We start from the raw sequence: 16,509 nt of genomic DNA on the forward strand, positions 1-16,509 counted from the left end.
GCTGTATGTCCCATTAAAATACAAAGCATCTGGCTGTATGTCCCTATAAAATACAAAATAAAAGTGATGAAGCCCAAATTAATCTGTAAATATTCATACACTCATGAAGCAAAATGTTTGTTTGTCAAATATTTGTCTTGCAGTAATGTAATATATCTGCTGTTAAAATAATGTAGAGCATGTGTGTACACAAGAGGGAGGAACACACACTTCAGTAACATTCAACAAAGTCCCAGTCCATTGAGCTCAGGGTCAGAGAAAAGACCCCCAGTCCTCTTCACACACCTCTTTGTTTTCATTCACCTCATACACACGTACCCACACTGCCACTCATCGTCTAGCTGGACCCTTGAATCAGAGCTTTGATCTTCTGTAGGTTGTGATCCACAGCAAAGTCCAAAAACTGCACCCAGTTCAGGTCTGCTTCTAAACACACGTGACTGACCCTGAGGAGGAAGGAGGAGAAGAGAGAGGGAGAGGGCTGTGTACCAGTAGAGGAAGGAGAAGAGAGAAAGAGAGGGCTGTGTACCAGTATAGGAAGGAGAAGAGAGAAAGAAAGGGCTGTGTACCAGTAGAGGAAGGAGAAGAGAGAGAGAGGGGGCTGTGTACCAGTAGAGGAAGGAGAAGAGAGAAAGAGAGGGCTGTGTACCAGTAGAGAGAGGAGAAGAGAGGGAAAGGGCTGTGTACCAGTAGAGGAAAGAGAAGAGAGGGAGAGGGCTGTGTACCAGTAGAGGGAGAAGAGAGAGGGCTGTGTACCAGTAGAGGGAGGAGAAGAGAGAGGGCTGTGTACCAGTAGAGGGAGAAGAAGAGAGAGGGAGAGGGCTGTGGACCGGTAGAGGGAGGAGAAGAGAGAGAGAGGGCTGTGGACCGGTAGAGGGAGGAGAAGAGAGAGGGCTGTGTACCAGTAGAGGGAGGAGAAGAGAGGGAGAGGGCTGTGTACCATTAGAGGGAGGAGAAGAGAGGGAGAGGGAGGTGTACCAGTAGAGGAAAAGAGAGAGAGAGAGAGGGCTGTGTACCAGTAGAGGGAGGAGAAGAGATGGAGAGGGCTGTGTACCAGTAGAGGAAAAGAGAGAGAGAGAGAGAGGGCTGTGTACCAGTAGAGGGAGGAGAAGAGATGGAGAGGGCTGTGTACCAGTAGAGGAAGGAGAAGAGACGGAGAAGGCTGTGTAACAGTAGAGTATGGCGTCTAAAATGTGAAGTTTTGTCACACAACACAATATCACAAGTTTTGAGGCATCGTGCAACTGACATGCTGTTGCCAGATAATTGAACGTTCATTTCTCTACCATCAGCTGCCTCCAATGTCATTTTAGAGAATTTGGCAGTACGTCCAACCGGCCTCATAACCGCAGACCATGCCATCCAGGACCTCCACATCCGGCTTCTTCACCTGCAGGATCAGCTGAGACCAGCCAACTGGACAGTTGATGAAACGGAGGATTATTTCTGTATGTCATAAAGCCTTTTTGTGGGGGAAAAAAACTCATTCTGATTGGCTGGGCCTGGTTCCCTAGTGGATGGGCCTGGCCCCCAAGTGAGTGGGCCTATATCCTCCAAGGCCCACTCAAAGCTGCACCCCTGCCCAGACATGTGAAATCCATAGATTATGGCCTAATGAATGTATTTCAATTGACTTATTTTCTTATATTAACTGTAACTGTAAAATAGTTTAAATTGTTGCATGTTGCATTTATATTTTTGTTCAGTATAGATTATATGTACCAAAGGAAGCACGTCCATTGACACAGTAGGAAGGAAAATCTATTTCTTGAACTGCATTGTTGGTTAAGGGCTTGTAAGTAAGAATTTCACAGTTGTATTTGGTGCATATGACAAATAAAATGTGAATTTATTTGAATGTAAATATTGCATACAGGATCGGTGTGTCCCCCGCGGGACTGTTGAGCTAATGTGATTAGCGTGACATTTCCCAGGACATAGCCATGGGCAGAAAGCTTAAGCATTTGATATGGACAGAAAGCTTAAATTCTTGTTAATCTAACTGCACTGTCCAATTTACAGTAGCTATTACAATGAAATAATACCATGCTATTGTTTGAGGAGAGTGCACAGTTATAAACTTGAAAATGTATTAATAAACCAATTAAGCACATTTGGGCAGTCTTGATACAACATTTTGAACAGAAATACAATAGTTCATTGGATCAGTCTACAACTTTGCACATACACTGCTTCCATCTAGTGGCCAAAGTCTAATTTGCTCCTAGATTCCTCATATACTGGCCTTTTTCTTGCATATCAAAGATGATGGAACAAAACCACAAAAAAACAAGTTTTTTCTTTGTATTATCTTTTACCAGATCTAATGTGTTATATTCTCCTACATTCATTTCACATTTCCACAAATGTCAAAGTGTTTTCTTTCAAATGGTATCAAGAATATGCATATCCTTGCTTCAGGTCCTGAGCTACAGGCCGTTAGATTTGGGTATGTAATTTCAAGCAAAAAAAAATGTATTGGGAGAATGTTATATGGTCAGATGAAACCTAAATATAACTTTTTGGTAAAAACTTAACTCGTCGTGTTTGGAGGACAAAGAATGCTGAGTTGCATCCAAAGAACACCATACCTACTGTTAAGCATGGGGGTGGAAACATCATGCTTTGGGGCTGTTTTTCCCTGTAAAGGAAAGAATGAATGGGGCCATGTATCATGAGATTTTGAGTGAAAACCTCCTTCCATCAGCAAGGGCATTGAAGATTAAACGTGGCTGGGTCTTTCAGCATGACAATGATCCCTAACACACCGCCCGGGCAACGAAGGAGTAGCTTCGTAAGAAACATTTCAAGGTCCTGGAGTGGCCTAGCCAGTCTCCAGATCTCAACCCCATAGAAAATCTTTGGAGGGAGTTGAAAGTCCGTGTTGCCCAGCAACAGCCCCAAAACATCACTGCTCTAGAGGAGATCTGCATGGAGGAATGGGCCAAAATACCAGCAACAGTGTGTGAAAACCTTGTGAAGACTTACAGAAAACGTTTGACCTCTGTCATTGCCAACAAGGGGTATATAACAAAGTATTGAGATAAACTTTTGTTATTGACCAAATACTTATTTTCCACCATAATTTGCAAATAAATTCATTAAAAATCCTGCAATGTGATTTTCTGGATTTTCTTTTCTCATTTTGTCTGTAATAGTTGAAGTGTACATATGATGAAAATTACAGGCCTCTCTCATCTTTTTAAGTGGGAGAACTTGCATAATTGGTGGCTGACTAAATACTTTTTTTGCCCCACTGTATATCTGTCTGGTCACCCCCAAAACCAATTCTTCCTTTGGCCGCCTCTCCTTCCAGTTCTCTGCTGCCAAAGACTGGAACGAACTACAAAAATCTCTTTAACTGGAAACACTTACCTCACTAGCTTTAAGCACCAGCTGTCAGAGCAGCTCACAGATTACTGCACCTGCACATAGCCCATCTATAATTTAGCCCAAACAACTACCTCTTTGCCTACTGTATTTATTTATTTTGCTCCATTGTACCACATTATTTCTATCTCTACTTTGCACATTCTTCCACTGCAAATCAGCCATTGCGATGTTTTACTTGCTATATTGTATTTACTTCGCCACCATGGCCTTTTTTTGCCTTCTCCTCCCTTATCTCACCTCACTTGCTCACATTGTATGTAGACTTATTCTTCTACTGTATTATTGACTGTATGTTTGTTTTACTCCATGTGTAACTCTGTGTTGTTGTATGTGTCGAACTGCTTTGCTTTATCTTGGCCATGTCGCAATTCTAAATGAGAACTTGTTCTCAACTTGCCTATCTGGTTGAATAAAGGTGAAAAAAAGTAGAGTTATTAAAGTAACTATGATAAAGTAACTATGATAACAACAGAGACTAGCAGCAGTGTAAAAGAGTTGGGGCGGGGGGGTGCAATGCAAAAAGTCTGGCTAGACATTTGATTAGGTGTTCGGAAGCCTCTTGGACCTAGAATTGGCGCTCCGGTACCTCTTGCCGTGCGGTAGCAAAGAGAGCAGTCTATGACTAGGGTGGCAGGAGTCTTTCACATTTTTTAGGGCCTTCCTCTGACACCGCCTGGTATAATGGTCCTGGATGGCAGGAAGCTTGGCCCAATGATGTACTGGTCCGTTCACACTACCCTCTGTAGTGCCTTGCGGTCGGAGGCCGGGCAGTTGCCATACCAGGCAGTGATGCAACCAGTCAGGATGCTCTTAATGTTGCAGCTGTAGAACCTTTGGAGAATCTGAGGACCCATGCCAAATCTTTTCAGTCTCCTGAGGGGGGATAGGTTTTGTCGTGCCCTCTTCAAGGCTGTCTTGGTGTGCTTGGACCATGTTAGTTTGTTGATGATGTGGGCGCCAAGGAACTTCAAGCTCTCAACCTGATCCACTGCGATGAGAATGGGGGCGTGCTCGGTCCTCTTTTTCCTGTTGTCCACAATCATCTCCTTTGGCTTGATCATGTTGAGGGAGAAGTCGTTGTTCTGGCACCAAATGGCCAGGTCTCTGATCTCCTCCCTATCGGCTGTCTCATTGTTGTTGGTGATCAGGCCTACCACTGTTGTGTCATTGGCAAACTTAATGATGGTGTTAGAGTCCTGCCTGGCCATGCAGTCACGAGTAAACAGGGAGTACAGGAGGGGACTGAGCACGCAGCCCTGAGGGGGCCTCGTGTTGAGGATCAGTGTGGCGGATGTGTTGTTACCTACCCTTTCCACCTAGGGGCGGCCCGTCAGGAAGTCCAGGATCCAGTAGCAGAGGGAGGTGTTTAGTCCCAAGGTCCTTAGCTTATTGATGAGCTTTGAGGGCACTATGGCATTGAACGCTGAGCTGTAGTCAATGAATAGCATTCTCACATAGGTGTTCCTTTTGTCCAGGTGTGAAAGGACATTGTGAAGTGCAATAGAGATTGCATCATCTGTGGATCTGTTGGGGCGATATGCAAATTTGTGTGGATCTAGGGTTTCTGGGATAATGGTGTTGATGTGAGCCATGACCATCCTTTCAAAGCACTTCATGGCTACAGACGTGAGTGCTACGGGACAGTAGTCATTTAAGCAGGTAACCTTAGTGTTCTTGGGCACAAGGACGATGGTGGTCTGCTTGAAACATCCTGGTATTACAGACTCAGACAGGGAGAGGTTGAAAATGTCAGTGAAGACACTTGCCGGTTGGTTAGCGCATGCTCGGAGTACAGGTCCTGGTAATCCTTCTGGCCCTGAAGCCTTGTGAATGTTGACCTGTATAAAGGTCTTACTCACATTGGCTGTGGAGAGTGTGATCACACAGTCGTCCGGAACAGCTGATGCTCTCATGTATGTTTCAGTGTTACTTACCTTGAAGCGGGCATAGAAGTAATTTAGCTTGTCTGTTAGGCTCGTGTCACTGGGCAACTCTCGGCTTTGCGTCCCTTTGTAGTCTCTATTAGTTTGCAAGCCCTGCCACATCCGCTCTCTGAAAGCCGCAGCTCTACCCTTTAAGCTCAGTTGCCTTTAATCCATGGCTTCTCTTTGGGGTATGTACGTACAGTCACTGTGGGGACGAGGTCATTAATGCACTTAATGATGAAGCCAGTGACTGATGTGGTGTACTCCTCAATGCCATCAGAAGAATCCCAGAACTTATTCCAGTTTGTGCTGCAAAACAGTCCTGTAGCTTGGTATCTGCTTCATCTGAACACTTTATTATTGACCGAATCACTGGTGCTTCCTGCTTTCATTTTTGCTTGTAAGCAAGAATCAGGAAGATAGAATTATGATCAGATTTGCAAAATGGAGGGTGAGGGAAAGCTTTGTATGCGTCTCTGTGTGTGGGGTAAAACTGGTCTAGAGGTTTGTATGTGTCTCTGTGTGTGGAGTAAAGCTGGTCTAGAGGTTTTTTCCCTCTGGTTGCACATTTAACATGCTGATAGAAATGAGGTGAAAACGGATTTAAGTTACCCTACATTAAAGTCCCTGGCCACTATAAGCGCCGCCTCTGGATGAGTTTTTTCCTGTTTGCTTACAGCGGTATACAGCTAATTGAGTGTGGTTTTAGTGCCAGCATTGTTCTGTGGTGGTATGCAGACAGCTATGGAAAATACAGATGAAAACTCTCTGTGTCATTACATACAGCCAAGAAAAACGATTGGATATTAGAGCGACGGTAACTCATCAGAACTTCCAGCATTACGACCAGGATTACGACTTCCCTGGAGCAGATCCTTTGTTTGCTCTCCCCAGAGAAATGTAACTTATTCCAGAGGCTGACCCAAGACAACGCCGGCGTAGGAGAGGTACTCGGGGCGGTATTCTGGTCCGACTTAGGAAGGGTGCACACCACCCACCAACCGCTCCCGGATATTTTACTCGCTAATGTCCAATCTCTGGAAAATAAAGTTGATGAGCTCAAGGCGAGAGTTGCTTTTCAGAGAGACACCTGGGATATTGTAACACACTCTGCTTCACAGAACCATGGCTCTCTCTTGAGATATACTGTCTAACTCTGTAAAGCCAGTTGGGTGCTCAGTACATCGCACCGACAGCAACAAACATGTCTCCGGGAAGCAGAAGGGTGGAGGTATGTTTTAAGACTAACGACTTATGGTGTAGCTGTGATAACATACAGGAACTCAAGTCCTTCTGTTCACCCAACATAGAATATCTCACAATCAAATGCCGACTGTACTATCTCCAGAGAGTATTTTCGGCAATAATAACCAAGGCGGTCTATATCCCCCCTCAAGCTGATACCACGATGGCCCTCAAAGAACTTCACTGGACTTTATGCAATCTGGAAACCACATATCCTGGGGCTGCATTTACAGTGGCTTGTGAAAGTATTCACCCCCCTTGGCATTTTTCCTATTTTGTCGCATTACAACCTGGAATTAAAATTGATTTTTGGGAGGTTTGCATCATTTGATTTACACAACATGCCTACCACTTTGAAGATGCAAATATTTTTTTAGTGAGAAACAAACAACAAATAAGACAAAAAAACAGACAACTTGAGAGTGCATAACTATTCACCCCCCTAAAGTAAATACTTTGTTAGAGACACCTTTTGCAGGAATTACAGCTGCAAGTCTCTTGAGATATGTCTCTATAAGCTTGGCACATCTAGCCACTGGGATTTTTTCCCATTCTTCAAGGCAAAACTGCTCCAGCTCCTTCAAGTTGGATGGGTTCTGCTTGTGTACAGCAATTTTTAAGTCATACCACAGATTCTCAATTTGGATTGAGGTCTGGGCTTTGACTACACCATTCCAAGATATTTAAATGTTTCCCCTTAAACCACTCGAGGGTTGCTTTAGCAGTATTCTTAGGGTCATTGTCCTGCTGGACGGTGAACCTCTGTCCCAGTCTCAAATGTCTGGAAGACTGAAACAGGTTTCCCTCAAGAATTTCCCTGGATTTATCCCCATCCATCATTCCTTCAATTCTGACCAGTTTCCCAGTCCCTGCCACCACCATGCTTCACTGTGGGGATGTTGTTCTCGGGGTGATGAGAGGTGTTGGGTTTGCGTCAGACAGCTTTTTCCTTGATGGACAAAAAGCTACATTTTAGTCTCATATGACCAGAATACCTTCTTCCATATGTTTGGGGAGTCTCCCACATGCCTTTTGGCGAACACCAAACGTGTTTGCTTATTATTTTCTTTAAGCAATGGCTTTTTTTCTGGTTACTCTTCTGTAAAGCCATGCTCTATCGTGTGTACAGCTTAAAGTGGTCCTATGGACAGATACTCCAATCTCCGTTGTGGAGCTTTGCAGCTCCTTCAGGGTTATCTTTGGTCTCTTTGTTGCCTCTCTGATTAATGCCCTCTTTGCCTGGTTCGTGAGTTTTGGTGGGCAGCCCTCTCTTGGCATGTTTGCCTTCCTCTACTAGTACACAGCCCCCTCTCTCTCTCTCTTCTCATTCCTCTACTGGTATACAGCCCTCTCCCTCTCTTCTCCTTCCTCTACTGGTACACAGCCCTCTCCCTTTCTTCTCCTTCCTCTTACTGGTACTCTGACCCTGAGCTCAATGGACTGGGACTTTGTTGAATGTTACTGAAGTGTGTGTTCTTCCCTCTTGTGTACACACATGCTCTACATCATTTTAACAGCAGATATATTACATTTCTGCAAGCCAAATATTTGACAAACATACATTTTTCTTCATGAGTGTATGAATATTTACAGATTCATTTGGGCATTATCACTTTTATTTTGTATTTTTAGGGGACCTACAGCCAGATGTTTTGTATTTTAGTGGAACATCATACAGCCAGATGCTTTGCAGTCATTAGAGAAACCAAGGCTGTTGAGTCTGCCGATAAGAATACGGTGATTGACAGAGTCGAAAGCCTTGGCCAGGTCGATGAAGACAGCTGCACAGTTCTGTCTGTTATCGATGGCGGTTATGATATAATTTAGGACCTTGGAGCGTGGCTGAGGTGCACCCATGACCAGCTTGGAAACCAGATTGCATAGCGGAGAAGATATGGTGGGATTCTAAATGGTCGGTCGTCTGTTTGTTCACTTGGCTTTCGAAGACTTTAGAAAGGCAGGGCAGGATGGATTTAGGTATGTAACAGTTTGGGTCAGAGTGTCTCCCCCATTGAAGAGGGGGAGGACCGCGGCCGCTTTCCAATCTTTAAGAATCTCAGACGACATACAGCCAGATGCTTTGTATTTTAGTGGGACATACAGCCAGATGCTTTGTATTTTAGTGGGACATACAGCCAGATGCTTTGTATTTTAGTGGGACATACAGCCAGATGCTTTGTATTTTAGTGGGACATACAGCCAGATGCTTTGTATTTTAGTGGGACATACAGCCAGATGCTTTGTATTTTAGTGGGACATACAGCCAGATGCTTTGTATTTTAGTGGGACATACAGCCAGATGCTTTGTATTGTAGTGGGACATACAGCCAGATGCTTTGTATTTTAATGGGACATACAGCCAGATGCTAACAGTGGCATAAGCCTGTTTGGAAATCTTTCTTTGAGTGACAGACTTGAATTCTGAAAGAACAATAAGTTAATCAGGATATTTATGCAAGTTATGCATTTTATTTTATTTGACCATTTAAAATGCATTAAGAAGACACACCAGTCAACAATACATGCACCACAATTACAGAGGATTACATAGACAAAGTCAAGTCATGAAAAACAAGATTCTCTGGTCTGATGAAACCAAGATTTAACTGCTGTGGTGATGTTTTCAGTGGCAGGGACTGGGAGACAAGTCAGGATCGAGGGAAAGATGAACAGAGCAAAGTACAGAGAGATCCTTGATGAAAACCTGCTCCAGAGGGCTCAGGACATCAGACATGGGCACAGGTTCACCTTCCAACAGGACAATGACCCTAAGCACTGTCATGAAATTATTCTAATCAAAAGGATTTAGTATTATAAATTGCATTAGTATTTTTGTATAAGCAAGCAGTAAATGAACTAGAGACAGATATTTGGCGCTATGTACATCTTGATGTCTGTTGCATGACAGAAAAATGTACCTTTGTATAAATTCTCTCATTTGTGATTTGTCATGAACATCCAGGAGGATGGACTTTGCTATAAAATGCTGTGGCTTTGTCCTGCTGGTTGGGCTCTCAACGAATCACTTACGGGTGGGTCATTGACAAGCTCCGTTACTGCAGTAATTAAATAATAAAATAAAATAAAGTTTGATTGTTTTGAAGAAATCTAAAAGTCTTTCCTTTTGATTAGAATAATTCCACAACAGCACACAGCCAAGACAACGCTGGAGAGGCTTCAGGACAAGTCTCTGAATTTCCTTGAGTGGCCCAGCCAGAGCCCGGACTTGAACCCGATCTAACATCTCTGGAGACCTGAAAATAGCTGTCCAACCTGACAGAGATTGAGAGGATCTGCAGAGAAGATTGGGAGAAACTCCCCAAATACAGGTGTGGCAAACTTGTAGCGTCCTACCCAAGAAGACTCAAGGCTGTAATTGCTGCCAAACGTGCTTCAAAAAAAGGACTGCGTAAAGGGTCTGAATACTTATGCAAATGTGATATTACAGTTTTTTTTTTTTTTATATACATTTGCAAATGGGGCATTGTGTGTAGATTGATGAGGGGAAAAGGCTATTTAATACATATTAGAATATGCCTGTAAAGTAACAAAATGTGGAGAAAGTACTGTAGCTAGATAGACTCTCTTACCCAAATACATGGATGAACGCTTCTCCCTCTCTGTCACGGATGCCATGGTTGCCCTTAGTTTGAAGATATAATCCGGAGACAGGTGTTTTACACAACAGCTTTCTGTGTTTTATCTTTCGACTTCCTCTGCATATTTGCAATCAAACGGCAGAATTTTCTCCATCTCCTTAGCTCCTTAACTCTAATTCCACCGAGCATTCCACTGATTTCAAAACTCGCTCCTCTAGAAAGTGGAGAGCAACACATACTGACCAGCTCATGTTATAGACAGAAGCTTGCTACATGGCAGACCAATTCGAACTCATGTCTCGGCATATCCAGCGATTACATTATCTCAGCCAATCATGACTAGCGGGAAGGTTCCTGCCTTTTTCAGTGGCTAAACCAACTAGGCTCGTAATTTCACAATTTTATTCATATTTACGGATGGCATACATGTTTGTTATTAAGGTACATGAAAGTTCACATGTTCCAGAAGGCATTTCAGCCCCCCAAAAAATACATGTTGATAAAAAAAAGCTGTGAAGTATTGACACGTGACATATATGAAATATTTATACATTTACTCTGACACGTCACGACCCACCATTAACTGGTCAGGGTCGCGACCCATACTTTAAGAAAGGCTGATATAGGATATAACAGGAAAATATGGTATAAATTGATGAACTTATTTGAGTTATTAGAGTTATTCTCACAAGGGCTTTACTAACAACGGCAGTGGGGGGACAACACTGGTGACGGTTTGATGTACACATTGCAGCTTGCCTTAATGTCCCTGAATTGATCACAGTTGAAGCCGGCCACTAGCTTCTTAGGACCGGGTCTGTATGGGGTGAAGGGCATCTTCACACATAGTCGTTGCCCTTGTTTTATCAAAGGTGTTCTGAGGAGACACGTGAAAAAAAAATTGACCTCAAGGAAGCTTTATAGATCTCTAAACTTCAACACACACACACTTCAATAGACAAGCTAGTGTAAAATATTTCAGATGGAAAAACCCTAAGCTTTAACCACATGAACAGCCCATGAATGCATGTACTTTCTAGTTTAGCCAAGAGCTAAATAATCTCTGGACAGACTACGTAACATACATTTTATTGAATCATCTGTCAACAGACTGTGATGCCATAACTAACAAGGAACCGTAGTTCCGGTGCTTTGGTGTCCTCACTAGATATCTGGACATATCAGGATTGGGTGGAGGTGGTGCTGAAAGTGTGTGGGGGGGTTTCAAGCAATGATTTCAGACAATGATTTCATGCTGAAAGTTTTCAGAAGGGGGGCTTGGCTGAGAGTTTCTGTTTAGGGGACTGGTGACTTCACTAGTATCATTAGTATCTTTGGTCAAACATTTTCCTCCAGAACCTAATCAAGCATCTTACACAATTACCTGAGATTTTTTGGCCTGGGATTCTGAGATTAAGAGCTAAATTGCCAACTTGACGAGCAAAGATTCGGTTTGTCATAAAATCTGAATCCATCCCACTTGGCAAAAACTGAGTCCACATCCAGGATTCAAATCTGGACAAGGTTCACTGGGCACAGACGTCAGTTCAACGTCTAGTTCTGATTTACATTTGGTTGCGTTATCAACTAATGTGAATTAGAAATCAACAAAAAAGGTTAAAAGTTGACTTTTTGTAAATCCAATCAGTTTTCCATGTTCATTCAACGTCATCACACTGATTTTTGGGGTTGGAATTACATGGTAGCAATGTTGATTCAACCAGTTTTTTCACAGTGGGATGGTTTCAGGTTTTATGACAAACTGAAACCTTGCTAGTAAGGACATCAGAGAAATGTCAGGGCCTACCTGGCTTCCATTGTTTCAGTCAGCAAGCCACTACCGGTCACTGTTATGAAGCAGTCTCTTAGACCTTCAGATAGAGGGTTCTCAAAAACAACCTCTGCCGTCATGTCACTATACTGCAATTCAGATCCAATGACCTAAAAGAGAACACACATTCAAATAAAAACATTTGTTAAATAGTATATTATATTGGAACTATCACACTGAATAAACCCCATCTCCAGTTTAAAACATGTTAGGCCTCAGCAGAATTACTGCCCCCTTTTGGATGAATTGCGTGCCCATAGTAAACTGAAAAAAAATCTGTCCAAAATTGCTAATATATGCATATAATAATTATTATTGGATAGAAAACACTCTAAAGCTTCTAAAACCGTTTGAATTATGTCTGTAAGTATAGCAGAACTCACAGGGCAGGCAATCTCCCAAACTATTTTTGGGAGCCTGAAACTTGGGGCAACTTTGATGTCATCGCCCCCACCCTTCCCAACCAGCTATGGATCTGTAGACACTTTCTATGTCTTCCAGTAGATGTCCTCATTCAGTACAGCATTTAATTGTGCAAATCCCGTGAGTTTTGACCCTTTGGGAGGCAAAAGACTTAGTGTCGTGAGAAAATACAAGGTCACGAGAGCGCGCATTTTGGAGAGACGTTCCTTTGTTCCAGAATGCCTGAGAGGAAGCAAGAATATCCGATAGATTAGATAATTGTTTTGTACGTTTAGAACATCCTAAAGCTTGATTCTGCACTTAGTTTGATCAGTTTAGTCGACATATAATATGTAATTTTGAAGTTTTGATGCGCAACTGTCCGGGACCAGAAGTAATTTTGGGTGCATTTCAGCTGAAACTGCTAGCAGATGCTACTGTAAGGACACACGAAGTGAAACAAAACGATGTATTGGGTAAGTATGACTCCTTCCACTACATTCTGATCGAAGACCATCAAAGGTAAGGGAATATTTATTTTGTAATTTTGTATTTCTGTTGACTCCAACATAGCGGAGAAATATTGCTTACGTCTGAGCGCCGTCTCAGATTATTAGATAGTGAACTAATTCTGTAACGTTAAAAATAAATGTAACACAGCGGTTGCATTAAGAAGCAGTGTATCTTTCTAACTATATGTAGAACATGTATATTTAGTCAAAGTTTATGATGTCTATTTATGTTATCTGGCGGCACTATGTATAATTTCTCCGGACATTTTTGAGTATTTTCTGAACATGAAGTCAATGTAAATGGAGATTTATGGATATAAATGGCATATTATTGAAAAAAACAACCTCTGCCATCATGTCACTATACTGCAATTCAGATCCAATGACCTAAAGGGAACACACATTCACTGTGTACTGTGTAACATGTCCTATTACTGTCATCTGATGAAGATTTTAAAAAGGTTAGTGAATTATTTATTTTTTAATCCTGCTTTTATAATTTTATATTTTCTGGGACAAAATGGCTGCCTCTTGTCTTTGTTTCGGTGGTGGTCTAATATAAATATGTGGTGTGTTTTTGCCGTAAAACATTTTAGAAATCTGACTCGCTGGGTAGATGAACAAGGTGTTTATGTTTCATTTGAGCTATTGGACTTGTTAATGTGTGGAGGTTAAATATTTCTAAGAATATTTTTGCATTCTGTGCTCCATCTTTTGAGTTGAGCGTGGGGGGGGTGCCCTTGGGGAACGTGTGGGGTTATGTCGTTAATGGCTGTTACTGATATTGGCGTTGTATTTAATAGATCAACTGTTCAGATGACAGTCTAACACTTTAGATTTTCATCTTCACAACCCGTTTATTCACAGGCCAACCGTTAATATCCTTACAAATTGCTATTCTCGCTGCTAGTGTGTTTGCCACCTATAAATTAAAATGGTAACCCAAGAGTATGGAAAGACAATCGGGGCTTGTTCACTAATGACCCCAATGAATGTCACTCAGAGAAAGAGCTGTTCTAAGTGGGTTATTGGAGTGGCTTAAGGATCTGACAGACTGCGAAATGACAATGTTGGGAATATGCTGTACTCACTTTGATGGTGAGCAAAGGGCTCTCTGGCACAAGGTCTTTCTCTGTGATGTACACGGCCCCACTCTTGTCCTTGTCTGTGACCACAGCCGAAACCTTGATGCTGTTGCTCTCCCGCATTTTCTCACCATACACAGAGAAGGGGATGTGGATGGGTATAGTCAGATCTGCCAACAGAGACAATGCATTTGATTGTCAAGGTATCACAAATGCTAACATTCTGTGGTGTCCTCAGTACAACAGTAGCAACCCTAACATTCTGTATCATCCTCAGTACAACGTTAGCAACCCTAACATTCTGTATCATCCTCAGTACTACGTTAGCAACCCTAACATTCAAATCAAATCAAAATCAAATCAAATTTTATTTGTCACATACACATGGTTAGCAGATGTTAATGCGAGTGTAGCGAAATGCTTGTGCTTCTAGTTCCGACAATGCAGTAATAACCATGTATCATCCTCAGTACAACGTTAGCAACCCTAACATTCTGTATCATCCTCAGTACCACGTTAGCAACCCTAACATTCTGTATCATCCTCAGTACAACGTTAGCAACCCTAACATTCTGTAGCGTCCTCAGTACAACATTAGTAACCTGACAGCCATAAGAGTAAGTGTCAGTCGATTTGCTACAACGCTACGGCAGCTATACATGAGACTTTACAGCTTCGTTAAATTGACCAGTTAAACTCTAACTATATGCACTCCTGAATCACACCAACATCATTGAGACTGATATACACGTCATACCAAGGATGTTGACCAAGAATCATGAAGGAGAACAGCTGCAATGTGCTCTTGGTTTTGTTAAGTGTTTCAGTTATCTTTGTTCTGTAATGGAAATGCCTCCCTGTGTGCACTACTGTGTTGGTTAAACATTGTAGGCCTACTCATGGAAAGAGTTTGAAACATTTTCACTCTACCTTGGTTGGGAAGGAGCTTCTGTTCTTTCAATTCAGTCTGTATCTGGGAGGATGGGATCCCATTGTATCTCATGGCCTGAACATTGACATTGATCACTAGTGTCCGAGTCACATTGTCGTTGCTGTTCAGTACAAGCTCGAGGTCAATGTCTTTGCCGCTGACCGGCTTGGTCAGCTCCACGATCTTCATGGAAACGCCAGGTTTGTCGTCATGGATCCCATTTGAATTCTCTTCGGGTATATTGACTCTTTTCACAGCTTGATTGTACACATCCCTCTCCTTTTCCGTGCCTGTTTGAAATGCGACAATTTGGATGAGTACCTGGTGACTCAAGCAGTTGCTCTCACTCACCTGGGAGAATTATCGTGACAGGTGGACACAGCACCTTTCTGACTAATCTCTTAAAAAAGTACAGAACTTTTCCCCAGACCAACCGTAGTTCTCAAATATATAAAATACACTTATACCCTTATGATAGGCATAACCCTTGTAACGCTGCATTATTTTCGAAATCAACTGATAACAGTTCAATCTTGATATAGTCAGACTCTCGGTTCATTCAATACCAACCCTCTGCATGTTTATAGTTGGCAGTGATGTCCACTCTCTTGTCGCTGCCCACTGCCTTGGTGCTGATGCTCTGGCCTACGGACACACTGTCCGTGGAGATCTTTTTCTTGGAGCCGTCAGCGAACACCATCCAGGTTACACGGTCGGCGTTGACTTCGGCGAAGACAAAGGGCACATCGTATTTGAGGTCAACGTGACCCTGCAGTATGGCCTTGACTGGAGCAGGGCCGCAGCAGTAAACACCTGGGGGAGGGGAAGAGAAAACAACATGAGCGTATAACAGGGAGTTCCCTTCATGTCTCCCAGACCCAGGATACGAACTCAGAACCATCTGCACAATAACACAACATACAGTACATACAACCAGAGTAGTGTGTTATTATGTAAGATGGTGTGAGATGAGATGGAAGTTGGACCATACCAGTGCTTTTCTCCTGGGGGGTGGGGTCCACAGCCTGCCAGCCGTCGTATAAGGAGCCTGCTGAGAGATCGGGCCGTGTCATCCAGGCCTCCACCCACACATGGTAGTTCCTAGGCAGAAAAACCAGTCTTCAAAACTTCATGCTATTGGCATCACTCTTCATACGTAGCCACAATTACCTCACGTTACACTTACCATACACTGTCGGGGCTCTGTTTGGGTCTGACTCCATAGTCGGAGAAGAAGTCGTCAATTGTCAGGTTTTTGTCGGTGTCGTGGGCTGACTGGAAGTTGGTAACCACTCGACATGGGATTCCCAAACACCTCAGTACTGACATGGAAATACATTTCAGGCATACTGGTTAACTAAAAAAAACACATCCAAGGCATTGACACGCAGCCTCTCTCCTCTGGTCCGAAGTAAATCGGACACAAATGGTGGGTAATCTTGCCATCCCTCTCAAAAACCAATTACAGCCCTGGGTCTGAGTGCATGCAATAGTCAGTGCTATTTAAATACCATGGTATTGATTGATTGACTAAAATAATAATTGAAGATTGATTGGACAGTGATAGCCTACCTGTGCACATTACA

The 16,509-nt window shown here is 42.8% G+C and overlaps 1 protein-coding gene across 1 annotated transcript in view; it reads right to left on the reverse strand.

Annotated features, from left to right (window-relative positions):
- Positions 1-337: 337 nt before the first annotated feature.
- The window catches only part of LOC115146356 (protein-glutamine gamma-glutamyltransferase 2-like), a 34,576-nt gene continuing 18,404 nt past the window's right edge, over positions 338-16,509 (reverse strand). Inside the window, exons 2-11 of the mRNA XM_065015868.1 lie at positions 16,110-16,272; positions 15,915-16,024; positions 15,494-15,736; positions 14,923-15,213; positions 13,999-14,162; positions 11,970-12,103; positions 10,867-11,039; positions 4,293-4,549; positions 1,329-1,402; positions 338-446 (exon numbers count right to left, since the gene is read on the reverse strand). Coding sequence (XP_064871940.1) covers positions 338-446; positions 1,329-1,402; positions 4,293-4,549; positions 10,867-11,039; positions 11,970-12,103; positions 13,999-14,162; positions 14,923-15,213; positions 15,494-15,736; positions 15,915-16,024; positions 16,110-16,272 — 1,718 coding nt within the window. The remainder of the gene's footprint in view (positions 447-1,328; positions 1,403-4,292; positions 4,550-10,866; positions 11,040-11,969; positions 12,104-13,998; positions 14,163-14,922; positions 15,214-15,493; positions 15,737-15,914; positions 16,025-16,109; positions 16,273-16,509) is intronic.

The sequence above is a fragment of the Oncorhynchus nerka genome, unplaced genomic scaffold (assembly GCF_034236695.1).
Source record: "Oncorhynchus nerka isolate Pitt River unplaced genomic scaffold, Oner_Uvic_2.0 unplaced_scaffold_1240, whole genome shotgun sequence".
NCBI classification, from domain to species: Eukaryota; Metazoa; Chordata; class Actinopteri; order Salmoniformes; family Salmonidae; genus Oncorhynchus; species Oncorhynchus nerka.